This window comes from Pezoporus occidentalis, unplaced genomic scaffold (genome assembly GCF_034315485.1).
Source record: "Pezoporus occidentalis ecotype Australia unplaced genomic scaffold, CSIRO_AGI_Poc_V1 ctg16, whole genome shotgun sequence".
NCBI classification, from domain to species: domain Eukaryota; kingdom Metazoa; phylum Chordata; class Aves; order Psittaciformes; family Psittacidae; genus Pezoporus; species Pezoporus occidentalis.
The window spans coordinates 978,978-998,216 of NW_026913425.1; the positions used below are offsets into that span (position 1 = coordinate 978,978).

Below are 19,239 nucleotides of genomic sequence, written 5' to 3' on the forward strand. Positions count from 1 at the left end.
AGCACCTCCTGTATGAAGACAGCTGAGAGAGTTGAGGAAAATCTATATCTGAAGGGGGCCTACAGGGATGCTGGGGAGGGACTTTTCAGGTTGGACATTCTTGGGTGACGTGGTCTAATGTGAGGCATTCCTGCCCAAACCATTCTATGATTCTATTTACCAAAGTATTTTTCTTCTTTTTGTGAGGAGTTATCATTTTGTTTATTTGTACATGTAAGCAAAATGGGAAGGAAGAAATTTAGTTGGATCTCTATTTGAAGATGAACACAGATTAAAAGTACTCACCACATAAAAATTACCAAGAAATTGGAGTTCTTCAATTACAGCAGAATATGTTGGAGTAGCTTCAGTTTCTGGACCTGATGCAATATGAAATACTGTAATAAAGTTTCTTTTACAGTACAATGAATTCACAAGGTTTGAAGCACATTTTGTGCTTGCCAAGATATTTTTTTCTAAAGAATAATTCGTAGGTGAAAATGGGAACACAAAGAGATTTTCTGGATATTGGCAAGTGTGAAACTAACATCAAAAACAGTGGACTACAGTTTAGTAACTGGCATTGGAGCTTCCTCTGGAAGACTGCTGTCCAAGATAGAATCATAGAATCATAGAATGGTTAGGGTTGGAAAGGACCTTTAGATCATCGAGTTCCAACCCCCACACTAAACCATATCACCCAAGGCCTCATCCAACCTGGTCTTGAGCACTGCCAGGGATGGAGCATTCACAACCTCTCTGGGCAACCTATTCCAGTGCCTCACCACCCTAACAGGAAGGAATTTCCTCCTTATATTCAATCTAAACTTCCCCTGTTTAAGTTTTAACCCGTTACCCCTTGTCCTGTCACTACAGTCCCTAATGAACTCCAGCATCCCTATAGGCCCCCTTCAGATACTGGAAGGCTGCTATGAGGTCTCCACGCAACCTTCTCTTCTCCAGGCTGAACAGCCCCAACTTCCTCAGCCTGTCTTCATACAGGAGGTGCTCCAGTCCCCTGATCATCCTCGTGGCCCTTCTCTGGACTTGTTCCAACAGTTCCATGTCCTTTTTATGTTGAGGACACCAGAACTGCACCCAGTACTCCAGGTGAGGTCTCACGAGAGCAGAGTAGAGGGGCAGGATCACCTCCTTTGACCTGCTGGTCATGCTCCTTTTAATGCAGCCCAGGATATGTTTGGCTTTCTGGGCTGTGAGCGCACACTGAAGCTGGCTCATGTTCATTTTCTCATTGAGCAACACCCCCAGTGTTGCAGTCCTTCTCTGCAGGGCTTCTCTGAATCTCTTCCCTGCCCAACCTGTAGCTGTGCCTGGGATTGCTCTGACCCAGGTGTAGGACCTTGCACTTGGTATGGTTAAACAAGACCAGTCCCAGCACAGATCCCTGAGAGAGGGACACCACTCGTTACTGGTCTCCAGCCGGACATTGAGCCATTGACCACAACTCTTTGCGTGAGGCCATCCAGCCAGTTCTTTATCCACCGAGTGGTCCATCCATCAAATTGATGTCTCTCCAATTCAGAGACAAGGATGTTGTGTGGGACAGTGTCGAATACTTTACACAAGTCCAGGTAGATGACGTCAGCTGCTCTACCCCGTCCATCAGTTCTGTAGCCCCATCATAGAAGGCCACCAAATTGGTCAGGCAGGATTTCCCCTTAGTGAAGCCATGCTGGCTGTCACCAAGCACCTTGTTGATTTTCATGTGCCTTAGCATGCCTTCCGGGAGAATCTGCTCCAAGATTTTGCCAGGCACAGAGGTGAGACTGACTGGTCTGTAATTCCCTGGGTCATCCATTTTCCTCTTCTTGAAAATGGGGGTTATATTTCCCTTTTTGCAGTCATTGGGAACTTCACCTGACTGCCATGATTTCTCAAATATGATGGCCAGTGGCTTAGCAACTTCATTCGCCAGCTCCTTCAGGACCCACGGTTGGATCTCATCAGGTCCCATGGACTTGTGCATGTTCAGATTTTTAAGAAGGTCTTGAACCAGATCCTCTCCTGCAGTGGGCCCGAGGTCTTCATTCTCACAGTCCCTCCATCTACCTTCCAAGACTTGGGTGCTGCAGTCAGAGCCTTTGCCAGTGAAGACTGAGGCAAAGAAGTCATTCAGAACCTCAACCTTCTCCAAATCCTGTGTAGCCAGTTCTCCTGAGAGCTTCCTGAGGGGGCCTACATTCTCCCTGGTCTGTTTTTTATTTGCTATGTACCTGTAGAATCCCTTCCTATTATCTTTAATATCCCTAGCCAAGTTTAATTCTAACTGGGCCTTGGCTTTCCTAACCTGTTCCCTAGCTTCCCGGACAACATCCCTGTAGTCTTCCCAGGCCGCCTGTCCTTGCTTCCACTTATTATAAGCCTCTTTTTTTATTTGAATTTTCCTCAGTAGCTCCTTATCCATCCAAGGAGGTCTCCTGGCCCTCCTGCTGCACTTCCTTCTAGTTGGGAAGTTCAAAGCAAAGGTAAGTCTAAGTCTGCCTCCTAAATATTGCCAGTTAAAATGCTGGCCAAAAGAAAGGTTTTCTTATGTCCTCATCCGGCTCATTCTTTGCAAAACTTTTTCTGCCACTTCTATGTCATCCACAGGGTTATAGTCCCTTTAAACAAAATGAGAGAAATTTGAATTGAATTCCTGTCCATGTGCAGTCAAGTGCTTTTTCCCTTGCTAAGAAAATTTCATCAGCAAAGCAACTAGGAAAGAAAACCTAACATTGCTATTATTTTGACTTTTTTTAATCCAAAAGTCTAGTATTGTAGCAACATGTTCTTTAAACATAAACTCAAGGCATAAGAATTATCAGGGTAGCATGTGTTATATAAATAAAACTCTGTATAACAACTTCATGCCAGCTAAAGAAGTACCACATATCATGCCTAGCCCATTGCTAGGTGAAGAGGTTTCTGTACAAGAGAAGGGACAGCTGGCAGGGCTTGTCAAAAGATCTTGTCATCAGTCTGCTGCTTAACATTCAGAAAGCTTTAATTTGTGGACAGTCTGGACCTTCTGTAAGATTTATGTTTTCAGTAAGTTATTGCAAAGGGAATGCTGTTTGAGAAGTGGTGGACAGGAGTAAATGGCCTGAGATTTTTTTTATTGATATGTTTTTTCTTACAGTTACCAATTACTTTGAGTTTGCTTTCGTTTGCTAATAATGCTATTTTTAGTTACTTACAGACCGTAGCAGAGTAATTCTTAAATCTTTCTGTTGGTGAGGATATTACAAACCTTAAGAGTTGCATCTTACTTTTATAATCCAGGCAGAGAAATGTGAAATAGCAGATGTTCATCTCAGTCTTCCTATTTCAGCATCCTGTCATTCCAAAGAAAAGCTTTAAACTCACTTATGGAGGGTGAGAGGGGGGAAGAGATTTTCATACTTGGTTTCTGGGAAGCTTTGTGAGAGACTTCACTAGAAGGAAACACTGCAGTGTTACCCTATAGCAGGGAGAAAAGATAGAAATCTTCAGAAATCATTATTCAGACTTCTCAGTGCTTTTGTAAAAGGCTCTTGAGAAATGTTGCCACCCTAAAATTTAAAATGGCCTTACTGTCTTCATAAATAACTTCTGAGGAAAATCAAGTACGATGCAACATGCTGCTTATACAACACAGAAAATTCATGTCTTGCATAAAATAAAGTCTTGAGTATTGTAATGCTTTTTCAGTGAATGCAGTTTTCTCTCTGTGAAAGGAAAAAAAATAAGCAATAATTTCTGCTCTGTTTATCAGACAGAAAAGATTTGAATAGCAGTAGCTTAAATGAAGTATCTGGAAAGAGGATTTATTTATGTATCAGTGTACTGACAGCTGACCCCTTTGAGGCCATCCATGTTCAGCACTTTCAGTCTGAGGCTTCTAATGAATAAATTTGAGGAAAGCAAGCTTTTGCACATTTTGGATGACTTTGGATATGGCTGACTCTATACCAGGGGAAGAATGTAGTCCTTATTCCTGACAGCTGCCATTACAGAACCATAATTTCTGATATAATACCATCAAAATGAGAGTTGAGGAAAGATAGATTAATCAAATCAAGCATCTAGACTTTGTTTGTCAGAAGAACAATATATAAAACAGTTGGATTGCCTTTTATTACTGCAGATCCACATGGATTTTTTTTTTTTTTTTAAAGCAGAGGATCAAATTTCAGTGCTAGTTTCCAAAGGTTGCATGTAAAGAAGAAAAAGGGCCTTTTTTTTTTCTCTATCACTGAATGAAGACATCTGAAACACTTTTGTATTTTGGTTGTTTATTGTTTTAATTTTTCATTGTAATATTTACCACAGGTGGAGAAAAATATCTTGCTTCTTTTGTTTTTGTTGATGACTCCTAGAGTCTTAACCTTAAATATTTTTTTTTTTCTTTTCAACTTTTTCTTCTCTTTTCAAAAGAAAATCTTTGGAAAGGTATTAGAAGTTTTATAGAAAATCAAAAATACTTGGAATTCTTGCAAATTTGTAGTAATTGAAAATCTGCCATCATTTTGCTGGGTTTTTTTGATGTAAAAACATACTATGTATTTCAGTGATCTGTTAGCTTGCATTTTAAGGAAACGATATGGTTTTTTTCAAGTCATCCCAGAACTGCATAAGAAGTGAATTCAAAGAATTTATTCTGATGAAGTTATTCAATAGTGATTTTACTAGGTTTAAAAAATTGAGCAACAGTGATGAAATGTGATTACCTTTCCCCTGGGTTTCTCAGATATATTCTTCTTTGAAACCCTTGTCTTTATTTTCCTTCAGTATAAGTAAATGATGTTCTTTAAAAACTGCTTAGAGATGGAGTCTATTATGTAATGAATAATTAAACTGAGTTTAAGAAACTCAGCCAAGACACTTAAATAGGTGGCCTGATTGTCCTGAGCAAGATGATCACCCAGTTGTTCGATTCACATATGGAAACCTCAAAACTGGGAAAATAATTTTGTCTACAGTTTTAGGTTCCCAATTTTAGACTTATTCTAAAGCAGTTCATCTTACTAGGTGGATCCTTTTACTGTAATATGTCACAAACTATGCCTCAATTGTGGAACTTGCAAATTCATAAATCCAGGGTGTTCTGTTTGTATCTTGATTTGGGGGTAAGCGGTAGGAATGTCCCAGCCCAATTAAAAGGACACTTGTGGGAGCCCAGTCCAACAGAGGGGTATTACATTCCAAAGATGCCCTCTTGAAGGGTCAGGGTTGGGCGTACCGTAATGTGCGTCCAGGTGAATACAGAGGCAGAGTTAATTTGTCTGGGTTAAATGCCTTTTCGGAGTCATAGTTGTGATGGCTCTTAACTAAATTCTCTCTTATCTGATGAATAAAAGGCAATAATTTTCTCATTTCTGCCCCAGCTTCTGTTGGTAATATGTGTTATTACTGTATTAATAAAATCTGAGTGACTGTGTAGCCACCACAGTTAACGACTGAAAGTATCATGTTTACGTAATACTAGTACAGAATTTGTGTAAAATTTATTTAAAGACATTTTTGAAAAAAAAAACAAACAAAAAAAACCAACAAAACAACAAAACTGTGATGAGAGTTCAGTTCAGCAAACTCAGTTTTCTGTCCAAAACAGTAATAAGTCTTCTATAACCATACCTAACAGGCAGAAACTCTATGTAACTCATCATATTAAAGTTTTGATAGCTGTAGACAAATCTATGTAGTTGGTGTAGACTGTATGAGCAGACAGAACTGTTACTTGGTGCTGGCAAATCCCAGGAATAATGAGGCTTCGGTAGGTAACTAGTAATCTGTAGACTGATGTTGTTATTTACGAAGGTGTGTTCCAGATGTGGCAATGCAAACGGTTTGTAAGTGCTGTTCAAAACAGCAGTGGACCTCCCTCTCTGACCAGCACTCTTCCAATGTTGCCTACTCCACTTTCTGCTGTACAGCGCTGGGGAAGGAACCTATATTAATGACAAGAGTAGGTGTTCTTCACTAAATGGCTTTTTGTATACTGGTAGCTCAGATTGTGTCATGCATCACTGTAATTTGCTTCAGATTTATGCTGAATCACAAGAAAAATTTCAGATGTGTTATTTGATATATTTATGCAAAGCTGCCAAAATACAGCATCACTGTTCCAGACATTCTTTTACAGACATTCTGAATATTTTCCCTAACACAGTAATAGTATATACAGGTCAAAGGAGGTGATCCTGCCCCTCTACTCTGCTCTCGTGAGACCTCACCTGGAGTATTGTGTGCAGTTCTGGTGTCCTCAACATAAAAAGGACATGAAACTGTTGGAACAAGTCCAGAGAAGGGCCATGAGGATGAGCAGGGGAATGGAGCACCTCCCATATGAAGATAGGCTGAGAAAGTTGGGGCTGTTCAGCCTGGAGAAGAGAAGGCTGCGTGGAGACCTCATAGCAGCCTTCCAGTATCTGAAGGGGGCCTATAGGGATGCTGGGGTTCATTAGGGACTGTAGTGACAGGAAAAGGGGTAACGGGTTAAAACTTAAACAGGGGAAGGTTAGATTGGATATAAGGAGGAAATTCCTTCCTGTTAGGGTGGTGAGGCACTGGAATAGGTTGCCCAGAGAGTTTGTGAATGCTCCATCCCTGGCAGTGTTCAAGACCAGGTTGGATGAGGCCTTGGGTGATATGGTTTAGTGTGAGGTGTCCCTGCCCACGGCAGGGGGATTGGAACTTGATGATCTTAAGGTCCTTTCCAACCCTAACGATTCTATGATTCTATGATTTACGCAAAGCCTAGAAGTAAATGGAAAAATGAATGCACACAAATGTCTGTTATTTCAGTACTGCAGATCTCTTTGTTAAAATATATGCTGATTTTACGGGTATAACATTAATATTTCAACATAAATACTTTATTGATTCTCTAGCTCTTTAGGTAGGTGAATTGACAGGACTTTCTTTTTTTACCATGTACCAGAACAACTGCTAGGTTGTACTAGAGAGCAGTTGTACTCTTGTTGTACTAGAGAGAACTCCAGCTGTAGATAGCAAATGCTTTGATCTGACTAACAAGGCAGTCTTTGTGCTTGGAGCTTGTTTATTTCTTCAGGGCTGTAATTTAGCCCTCCAGTCCACATATGTCTGTAAACCTCAGCAGTATGCTTATTGCAAGTGTTACTGCCAATTCTACATCATTGCAGTTTCCATAATACAGAGGAGATCTGTAATATCAAAAGGAGGTACAATACTCTCCTTTTTTTTTTTTTTCCCCTGTAAATTCTTTAAAGAAAAAGAAAGAAATCGTTGAAAATGTTTTCTCTGCATGGAATTCGCACCAGAAGGGCCGGCTCAACCTTCTGTTATTTAGGCATTGCATCAAGGCTCAAGGAGATTCACAGAAATTTCTGCAGGTGTCTGCAGAATTTTCCTCCTCTTTGAAATACTGGTTACAATAAAGATGAATGATTATTAATATTTACTTGTTAGGTGTGCTGACACTCATAGCTGTGCATGAATGCTCTAGTCTGCATATTCATTTTTGGTGTGAAGTTTCATTTGCCAGCTTAGGTGTACTGCTCACACCATTCTCTTTAATGCCTGAATAAATAATATGTATGGTTTATTAAATACAAAATCAAAATGAAAGTGAAGATAGGCTTGTAAGATGGCTCTTCTTATATAGTAGTTTAGGGGTGGATATAAATATTAAAACATTCAGATGATTGTAGCTCAAGTATTTTGAATAACATTTATTCCTATCTCTGAATTCATATTGATAATTAAATTATTTTAATAGGAGTAATACTTCATGATAAGTCAATGGAGTAGTTGCCATGATCTTCAAGAGTTCTCCATAAAAACTGTGTTTACAGATATTGCTCGAACAATAAATCTGATTCTCCTAAGAGAAATTTCCAAGAGGGTAATAATATCTAGAGCTAGCTGCCAGTTTAGCTGTATATTCTTAAAGGTTTAAGTCTCAGTTACTCCAAAGATATAGCTGCAGAAATTAACCAAATTGCATAACAAAAATGCTTAAATAATTTCAAATCAATCTTAGCAAGAAACTGAAATATATTATAGAAGATGCTTGGAAAGAAAGGGGATATGTGCATAATACAGCATCTAGCACAGGGGTTATTCTGTTGCATGTGGCCTGTTTCAATGTGATCGAAATCAGCAGTACAATAACATAGTCATTATTCTAGTTCTGTGAAGTGTGTACAGGAACAAAAAGAGAATATATTAGATCATTTTCTTCTGCTTTATCTTTTTTTCTGAGTTTCATTTTTTGTTTCTTCTTCAGAATAAGCCTTTATCTCCTGACATAAGTAAGATTAAAGATCTGCTGAAGTAAAAATACTTCATTGAGACAAATCGGTTAACTTGCCACATATCAAGCCATTTTATAAATTGGTTTGACCTTTTACATAAAAGAAATAATATTAATATTGCACTTAACTAGCATTAAATAGTGTTTGTCATTAACAGGTTACTGAGGGTATTACAGTTCTGTAACTCTTAATGAATCTCTAACCAGAAGTTAAAAAAAAAATGTTCTAAATAATGTTCATTAATTTATTTGGTAATTAATGAAGTGTATAAGAAGGGCATGGTTCCTTGAACAATCAGATTAAATAAATGTACCCTGTTTCTTCGTAATAATTTTAGGTCTGTCAAAGTCAGATATTGTCAGCTTTCCTTGATATTTTTTGAATATAACTGCTTCTCTAGAGAAATAAAATGCAGGCTGAACCTACTTAGACTTCAGTGAAGTGCCCATGGAAAGGATGGGCTTTATTATTCATGAAGTGGTGAATTAATCCAGTCATGTCAGTGCTAGTACTGTCTCTCTGTTAACTTCTGACTGCAGCAGATCTGTAATAGTTATACTGATAAATAACCTCCCATAGGCTTTGCACTCAGTGTCTTATCCCCGCTCCATTAATGCACATGCCATGAGATTAGCCATTTTGAAAAAAAATAGTCCTAGTCCACATATATGTAGTCCATAAGTGATGGAGTGTTTATCGCATTGATAATCCACTTAAATTGTTATTGTTCTCACTTCGAATTTGTGGCTGATTTTCAGTTTGAAGTGTAATTGCATGTGCAAGATGTGGCATCTTGTTATTCCTTTTTCTGATAGATTTTAAAAAATCAAGTTGATTAAATTCCTTTGCCTTCTGTCGCATGATGTATTTTAGGCTTTTATATGTTTTTCTTGTGCCTTCTCTGTTTTTCAATGCCAATTATAAATTATAGATGCTCAAACTTGGTTATGTGATTCTAGAAGAGATCTCAGTAACAACCTGTGCAGAACTTCAGGACAGTCTTTAAAAGAGTTCTGTGTAGGCAGCAAGAGATGAAATTCCTTTGGGGCAAGCATAAAGTATATCATTCCAGTGTTTTTTTATATCCACAGTTTGTGGTTATGAAGGTGTCCTGGCATTCAGCACTTGGAAGAATTTTTTGGCCTTACAAGGCTCCATGGAATTGGCACTATTTTCCAAACGTATTAGCCATATATGCTATCTAGAGATTCCCATCTCTACAGTAGGCACAAAATAACAGTCATTAATATTTGGTATACCAATATCAGGCAGTGGTTGTCTGTAATGGTCTGTGAGTGTCAAAAGTGGCCTGTGAAATACACAGCTAGTGGGCATACATATTAGATGCAAATCAAGCAGCTGCTCTAGCAGAGAGTAGAAGTGCATCAACAGGTGTGCTTAATGTCAGTAATAGGTGTCTGGAAAGACTTGTGGAGCTAGTGTTGCAGGACTACCAGAGTACCTACAGAGCAGTGGTTGAGCAAGGGATGTGAGGGTATTAAGGATGGATACTGGAGCTTGCAAGAAGTCACAGATACTACAAGGCAGCTTAGAATTAAGACACTTAAACTAAGATAATGAGACAAGGACTGGGAATTTAAAACAAGAGGCATGAGGGAAGAGTTCTGAGCAGCATCTGATACCCTCCTCTGTCTTTGTTCTTTCCTGGTGGGTGTCTTAGATACTGGGCTGTGTTGGGTTCTGTTAGACGTGAAACAGGGAGAATGCATAGAGGAGCTAGAGTAAAGTCACTGTCTCTTGTATGACTCCCATACAGATGAAAAAGATAGCTTTTTTCTTTAAGCCAAAAACCTCAGATGAAATTAGTATCAGATCTTCAGATTACATGGAAGGGCTTATTCATCTTACAAGACAAAAGCAGAATCCTGGCAATATACACAAGGTGTTAACGCTTACATGGCAAGTACGCTGGGAAGTCCAGCTGTGTTCCCCTATGAATATATCAATGCAAGAAAATTTGGAGCACATGTGCTGGCAAAAAACAACAGTTACCAAAGATGGTAGAGTTTTCTAGACTCTACTTTCTTCTCTGAGGTTTAGATTCTGCATTATAGTAATAAAGTTGTGGCTTGTTTCAAACTGGGAGCCGTTATTCTTGCTGAAAATGCCCTTTGTAAATTATTTTTCAAAGGTAGAGCAATCCAGTGATTACTTTTAGAGAATTTTTGGTTTGTTTCGCCTTCCCTGGCAATGTAACGAGGTATTTTGGTAATAAAGTTACAAATAAATTTTTAAAATCCATAATAAAAGAAGGAACCTGATCATACTACAGTTTTACTCAACCTTTTTGCTTTTGTTATTTTGTCTTTCACTGTCTCATATGATTTTTGTTCACCTTTCCCACAAAATGTGTGTTCTGACATTCCTCTTATCATTATGTTACATCATCTTGTTGAAAGTAACTTGTATTAAAAATTAAGAGTATCACCAGTATGTACCAGCTTCTTAAGTGTTATTGAAAGTCACCTTCCTAGTGATTGGTTTATCCAAAATTGTTATGAGCTGAGCTGTGAAAAGATGTTTTCTTTTTCTTCTTGCAGACTGCAAATGATAACCTGCATACAGATGATGAGCATGACCTCAGAGGAGATAAAGAAAGCTATCTCTGTGCAGTGTGCCTGGATGTTTATTTCAATCCTTACATGTGCTATCCATGCCACCACATCTTTTGTGAGCCTTGCTTAAGGATGCTTGCCAAAGACAATCCAGCCAGTACTCGATGTCCACTGTGTCGCACTACAATTGCCAGAGTCTTTTTCCAAGCAGGTATCAAAATGAAAGTTTTTAAAATAGAGAAAAGTATTTGTGGCTTTCCCTGTTGTATTTATGGCCTGAATAAATATGTAGTTTAAAGTATAGTAAGACCCTGCTAAAAGAAAAAATAAAATAAAAGCAATATGCAATGGGCCACATTCAAAATGCATGCAGAACAAAATTTAATGATGTTAATCCACTGTAAGGTCTTCTTTGCATTTAACTCCTCCTAGGACTATTCCATGCAGGCTTTCTTCAGTAGCGAGAAACTATTCTGGATGCATATTTTAAAACTGTCTGATTTTTGAAGTGCGATTCTGATATTTTGCATTTCATCGGCTTCCTCTTGCTGAATGCTCACAGACTCCAAACATAATAAAGATTTTCTTAAAATATCCTACCAAGAAAAGCATTTTTAAAATTACTAACATACCGACACACCAAAAAATGCACTTTTCTTGGTTTTATGGGTTTAATTTAGCTATGAGTGAAAAGAAAGATTGGCAGAACTATATCCTCCTCACTAAACTTTTTTTAAAATTCTCCCTTCCTGGCCTCTTACACCCTTATCTCTAGTGTTCCTGACTTCTAGCAGTAGGAGAATGTGGTGGATAAGAGGTGTTTGATGTGAGAAAGGGTACAAGGTTAGAAGAGGGTAAGCAGATGTAGATGGGATACCTGGAACAGCACAAGTCAGTCTTTTATACCTGCAGCTTAAAAAGGTAAATTCAAGCACCATGGACAAAATTGCAATATGATAACTGGAGTTAGGCCTTTTAGAGTTCTTAAAATGTGTATAGACAGGTCACAAAGTAATGGAAATGACTCAGCCACGCAGGAGAATTTGTTTATTTTTGCATGCTGCAGAGATCTTGCAGCAATACTCTTTAAACTGGGAGAGTGCTGTGATGGTGATAGGTTGAGGATGCAGAGTATTGAAGTATGGTATCACATTTATCAGCAGACCTGCCCAACTTGTATTTCTGTTTGTGCAGATTCTTGCTCTGCACAAGCTCAACTTTGTATAATTTGATGGCAGACCAGTTCAAAGAACCAACTAGGTCAACTATGAATTCCTTTAGGTAAGAAGGAGGCATTTTTTAGACAAACTAACCAGTGAACCAGGATGGTTCAGTTTATTGCTGCTGGTGGCCAGAAATAGGGACTGACTATATCAGTACTGCAGCAGGGAAAATGGATGGAAAGCTGCAGCCTGAGCACTCTCAGCACCCTGCCTGGCTGATGTGTAGAGGTTTCAAGCTGTTCTCACTTCATTTGCTTAATGTTTGATGCTCCTTTGGATTTGATACACAGATGAAGTGTGTTTCACCGGTAGATAATTACTTTTAGTTGTTTTTTAAGGGCTATTTAAATTAAAAAAAAAAGGAAAAGAAAAAGCTACTTAACAGATTGGATGCAGCAAAATACTTCTGGGAGAGCACAAAGAGAAAATACAGATGCTTGGTAAAATGTATTTGCAGAACTTTTCAACACATTCAAAGTACTCCTATTTAAGTGAAATATTACCAGGATTATTTGCAATTTTTGAGTACTTAATATGCAATGTGTAAAATACGTCATGGGAGGGAATGAAGAAGAGGGAGCTGGACTCTTCTCACTGGTGCCCACTGACAGTACAAGCAGTAGTGGTCACAAACTGAAACACATGAAATGCCATGTGAACAAGGAAAACACCTTTTCACTGTGAAGGTTGTCAGACAAGTTGTTCTGAAAGGTTGTGGGGTCTCCATCTGTGGAAACTCAAAACCCAACTAGACACCCTGGGCTGCCTGCTGTAGCTGACCGTTTTTGAGCAGGGTGGGTTGGACAGAGCCTTGGGTGACATGGTTTAGTGTGAGGTGTCCCTGCCCATGGCAGGGGGGTTAGAACTAGATGATCTTAATGTCCTTTCCAACCCTATTCTATGATTCTGTGATTCTGTAACTGGTTGATCTCAAGACATCCCTTCCAATGTAACCCATTCTGTGAAAATATTAAAAAGTCATGTACTGGTTTTGAGGAAAAGTATTTGTGTGGCTGAAGTGTAAATACAGTGTCATAAATATATAAACAGGGAGCCTAGTCTAAACAGAGAGTCATAGCAATGTATGAGATGTGTTTAGTATTAACAATTTCAGATGAGAGAAATTCATATAGCCTTACAACAGCTATTTGTATATTGCTATTCAGTACATAGCAATATATGCTTGACATGGCAATATATTTTGAAAAGGATACACTGAATTTACTTCAATTTGTTATACATATATTAAAAAAATACTTCGTAGTTTTCGAGTGCATAACATACTAAGCAGCTTTTAAATCAACCAAGAAATATCGATGATGATATCATACGCTTAGAGATTAAGGAAGATGGATAGTGCCAAATCAGTCTAAAGGGTAGTAAATATTATTTTTTTTTTTTACTCAGGAGATTTAGTAAGGCATGCAATAGTTAGGCTAAAGTCACTGCTGCTATAGGTTTGTGCAGCCAGCAAAGCAAAGTTGCTAGGATTCTTTGTGTATTTCTGTAATGCCACAGCTGAGAAGACTTACTTCACTCTCTAATTTATTCTGGGTATTTTCTACAGTTTTGCTTTTGTATAACTGTATTTTACCTTACAAGGATATCTTAAAAAGAAAACATTTAAGGGTATATTCAGAAATTCACTTCTTAGCTAGTACAGTTTTACAAACTGAATATATCTGCAACAGAAGGTTGCGTGTAACATGTCAAAAAAAAGATGAGGGCTAGGAGTTCAATTACCCAATTATGAAGAAAAAGACTGCTTAAACCAGAGCTACAAATCTGGATGTGACCCATGAGGATACTTTCTTCACCCTGTTGCCTTGATCAAGTGAGGTTTTCTTACTGATTCCCTTTAGAGTGAGTTCCAGTCCAAATAGGGTTAGGGTTAGGTTTAAGGTTAAGCTCTGATGGTGTCTGTTGTGCCTTCCCATCTTTTTTAAAGGCTTTATTAAAAGTCCTTCTTACATCAGGATAAAATCACGTCTAGTCAGTTGATAGGGTGCCCAGGATACACCTAAGAGAGCTTTTGATCTGATAGCTACAACCCAATTAAAGTAACCCTGAAAAAGTCCTTGATCAGAGTAAGCATTACTTAGCAACAACTAAAAACATTGGTGTTTTATCAGCACTGTTCTCAGACTAAAGTCAAAAACACAGCACTGTACCAGCTACTAAGAAGGAGAAAAAATAACCTCTACAGCTGAATCCAGGACATCAAGAAACCTTCTAAAAGCCAGTAAGGGTTGGCACCACTGCCTTTTGTGAAAACCAGGAGCTGGATACTTGACCAGAGATTTCAGTATTTGAATCTGGACAATAAAGTTGAAAGAACTGTGTTGATTTTTATGACTTGTAGAAGAAAACTAAAATATTCTGTGTTGATATGATGAGAGGCAGGCAGAGTCTCATCAGAGGCTTTTTCTCTGAATCTGAATAGTATTTAATCTAGATATGTCCAGTAGCGTATCAAGCTCTTGCATAAAAATTAAGCGCTAGTGAAAAATGCACATTTTGCTCCTTTTACATTTGGGAGAGAAAATGGCCTCTTTTCCAATTGATGACAGAGGTTTATGGGTGCAGTAGCATTGTCCTTGGGTAATGAGATAGGATTTAGAGATTTCTGTTGTCTGCATGTGTTGTGTTGATTCATTTCACCTGTGTTTTGGCATGGTGAAAAATATAGGATAATTTTTAGAGTAAGACCAGGTTGGGGGGGGGGGGGGGGGGTGGTGGTGTTGGCTTCAAATCTGCCAATGCCTTCCTCTTATTCAGAAAAAGCTACTGCAATCCAAGGGCATTTGGAATTTTTTCTTCGTTCTGGAAGCTCACAAAAAGCTTAGGTTTCTCAAATTTTCCAGAGAAACAGATTTCATAAAATATAGATTATTGAAAAATTATGTACAATTTCAATGAAACAGGTGAACAAATAATACATAAGACTTTTTGAAGGTCTGTAAAGGGTCTTTTTTTTTTCTATTAAGGTACAGAAGGAATTATGGTAGCGGCTGCTGGTATTTATCTGGAGCCATGATGGTTTGAAGAGTCAAAATGTGCGGGGTTTGAAGTTTTCCCTGTTAACTTCTAGCTTAGCAACTCTGTTACAAAGTAAATCACTTCTTTCTGTGTTAGGAAAGCATGGTTATTTTAAAATTGTTTTACATTGTTAAATTGCTATGGACAAGTTAGTTTTGACAGCTTTGAGTTGCAGTGCATGTAGGTATTTCACAAGATTGTATCATGCGAAGCTGATGATCTCTCGAAACTAATAAGGTATGTCAGCTCTTGCAGTGTGCCATTAGTCATTCTACAAATGAATTCCTGTTAATCCACAACATTTTAAAAATCTCAACAAAGATTTTCAGACTCTTCCCATCTCTTTTCACTGCAGACTGTTACTGAGCAATACTGTTAAACAGAAAAGCAATATGAACTAAGAATGTGTCAGTAAGTTCAATAGATGTAATTTTTGATTCATAGAAGTCATCATTTTTTTACATGAAATGGCCTGATTTATTATATGCTTCCTTTTTGCTAGATTGCCATCATAGTTCTTAAACAGAAACAAAAGGAACAGAATCAAAACAGCCATGTTTAAGACTTGTTCTTGCTGTATCTGGAAATGTTTGGGTTCATGTGATATTAAAACAGCTTAAGAGATGTTATCATTAGAGAAAGGATTACACAGTAGATAAAGCATTTTTTTTTTATTATAAGTGTATGCAAATTATTGCTATATTTGCAGCATTGATTTGTACATTCTTTCCCATTAATTACCATAGAACTGAACAACTCCACCAAATCTTTTTTTCCTACGGAATATTTGAAGTTAAAAGAAAATTTTCAAAAATCAAATTCTGCAAAATGGCCTCTACCAAGCTGCAAGAAAGCCTTCAGAGTTTTTGAAGGTAAGTTCTTTAATTTTTCCTTAAACTTCACTCAGTCTTGAGTATAATATTTGAAAATAAGTCTCTAGGTAATACATGCCATAGGAAATCAAAGATGGATGATTATTAAGGTAGAGCTGAGCTAAATTCTCCTGGGTAACTTATACACAGTGCTCTGAATCTGAGGATAAACTGTAAATTCTGAAAAGGCAATTGGTGTGTGTATGTACCTTTTTATTTATTAAATCTTCCATTTTTTGTACAGTATCAGAATAATTGTAGTTTTCTGTTTGGGAAAAATTGTGTGTGCATAGTGGGATAAAGAATATTACTCAGTTACTCTGGAAAGAAAAAGTTCTGAGTGGAGTCAGTAGAGATGTAAAAAAGAAAAAAAATAAAAAATTAGGATAACTTTTCCATGAAAGAAGTCATATAAAAAAGCTGGAATAACATCACATGCATTATTATGTATTGTTTGCTTCATATATGAAGAGGAGTAAAGGCTGTGGATGTTTTAGCTTTGTTTTCTGCTAATTATATGAAGAAATCTTAGTTCTCTTTTGCTACTTTAACACTTAAACATTTTCATGGTTATTAACTAGTTGTTAACTGAAAAAGATTTAAGTTAGATCACTGAAATGTGGGATTCACTGTATACTCCATTTTCCCTGTTTTCAGTCTAATGGTCTTTCTTCACCAGGCCTCATCTGTGTTTACTTATAAAGTTACTTTCTGTTGTGCTGAGCCTTCCTAGCAAGTACATTTTTCCTGTTAGTTAGAACAATACAGATTGCTTCTAAAAGTAAGTGCAAAGAATAAAACAGGACATCCTTTTTATATTACTTTCGTGAGTCTACCCAGGCATTTCTAGAGGTAAAATTTCATAAATTCTAGTCCTCCACTTACAAAATTATGTCACACAAGGGGATGATTTGATACTGAAAATAACAAATGCTCTTAACTATCAAAAAATAGCAGACTTGAGAAGTTTGAGAACTGACCATCTTTGGTATTACTCAGAGGAGAAGCAGTTGGCAGGAGAACATGAGTATTTCTTTTCTCTAAGGCAGTTAATGTAATGTGGATGTTGATGCTGATGTAATACATTATGTATGTGACATAGTTCATGTATGTTCTGTAGTGTCATATCAATTATATCTTTCATAAATATAAAAAGCTACCATGCCAAGCCTTCTTCAAATCATAAATAATTAAAAATAGAGATCATAGAGGTTTAGTATTGTGCTGTATGAAAACTGGGCATGTCATTCCACCACAGTAATTCTTAATGTTGGATTTATGTGTCTCCAAAGGATATCCTGTAAGTCCCACACCAAATGAGAGCATGACTACATCTAGTTAATAGGAAACCTGAACCATATAGCTGTCTGAAACATTGTCTTTGCCTTCTTAAATACAAGGGTCACTGCCATATCCCTCTCTTCTGACTTTTTATTTGAATAAAAACTACTGCAGTGTTTATGTCAGTTCAAAACACAAATGTATAATATTTTCTCCTGGGCTGCTTTTTTTGGCTTACAGCTGCACTATGTTTGGCAGCATCTAAAATTCCATATTTGATATGGAATTCCATATTTAATATTCCATATTTGGTTTTCTTAACTGTCTCAGGAGGCTCCCAGGGATACACAGACATAGAAGACTGAGCATACAGGCACCAAAAGACTTCTGACAACATAATAGATGCCTTTCACAAATACACCCCCTAATATCAGTAAGACCAGTAGGGCAAAAGAGGCTACTTAGGTTAATTTTTGTTTAATTACAAAAGTAATAACCAAATAAGATGTTAGAATTGCAGAATGGGAAGAAGAACATAGTGGCATGCATGAGAAGAGTGACAGGAGTGAAAGTGGCCCTGTTAGAAATGCATATGCTCTTTTGTCTAGTTCATATCCAGCAGATTCAGTGGCCACTGAAAATCTGGCAGCTCTTTTCAAACTTTGTATTGCTCCATTTTTCCATGTGACAAAACTTCTTCTGTAATAGTATTTTTATAATCTGTACATAAAAATGGTGAACGTTGAACAGTAAACCACTCATTAGAGATACTAGTCGTGATAAAATGAGACCTCAGCTGACTGTTGAGAAGCCTAGATTGAGTGTATTTGTCAGTTGTAAAATTTAAAAAGTCTAATTTAGACTTTCTGAACACTGCAGGACCACTAGGTAAAATCAGATGTCTTTTCTTTTTCCTTACATTTTTCATGAACTGATTCTCTGAGCCAGATTTTGTAATCAATATGTGAGTCTTCTTTGATATGAGAATTTGAATGAGGAATGTAAAAGTGTCCAGTAACTAAAAAAAAACCAAAACAAACTATATGAGATAAACTTACTACATTAGTTGCTGGTTTGAGTATTTGTAATCGTACGGTAGAAATAACATCTCAAATAATGGTTTCCTTAAACACATTTAAAAATAAACAAATAATGTCATTTGAATAGAATAGTTAAATAGCAGATGTGCTTTATTAGAGTCTATTATCGTATAGTTATAGTTTAATAAAGTTGTATAAATAGAGCCTTTTCATGCCATTAAATTAGAGTTACATTCTATGAACACTGTACAGTTACAGAAGGTTCACAAACTAAGAGTAAGTCTCCAAAAATAATATGATACAGGATATGTGGCCTAAAAGAAGTGATAAAGATATTTAAATTGAAAATATGATACGTAATTTGATAGTGACTTTGGTGTCATGAAGTACAAAATTAAAAAGCAGACCAAGACAGTACACTGGGCCTGAGAGAGTTATTTCAAATGCTTTTGGATAGATCTGATGTAGAAATACATTGAAGAGACCAGAGGCACAGGATGCAGTATTCAAGATAGTGATGCTAATGTCGTAAAAGGGTGTTGGCTGCCTGCATTTTGGGAAAGCTTGTTAGGTATGCCTGAATATAAGTATGCAGCTAGGTGTTCAGAAAGAGAGAGGGATCATGAAACCTCGGAGTTACAGCCCTTGGTATCTAATTCAAGATGTAGGTATTCCTAAGCTAATAGGAAATTCCCTCCAACTGGTTTTATGCTAATGTTTTTATTTAAAATACAATGACTACATTGAAAGTGGGAAAGCCTATTTAGAAATAATTTGTTTTAAAGGCTTAATCTAGAAAACATTCCCCCAGTGTTGCATACAATGAAGTCTGTACTAGTTCTTTACTGATCTCATCTCTGTAGTGGCTTAATAAAAAGCTGTTGATTTCTGCATCAGTCAAGGATTGCAAGATACAATGTTTTCAACACCTGCTAGTACCAGTGGAAATT

The 19,239-nt window shown here is 37.3% G+C and overlaps 1 protein-coding gene across 3 annotated transcripts in view; it reads left to right on the forward strand.

The window, feature by feature from the left end:
• RNF180 (ring finger protein 180) overlaps positions 1-19,239 on the forward strand; it is a 71,164-nt gene that overhangs the window by 35,103 nt on the left and 16,822 nt on the right. For all 3 annotated transcript variants that reach the window (XM_062612304.1, XM_062612305.1, XM_062612306.1), the window contains exons 5-6: positions 10,820-11,045; positions 15,843-15,968. In XM_062612304.1, coding sequence (XP_062468288.1) covers positions 10,820-11,045; positions 15,843-15,968 — 352 coding nt within the window. The remainder of the gene's footprint in view (positions 1-10,819; positions 11,046-15,842; positions 15,969-19,239) is intronic.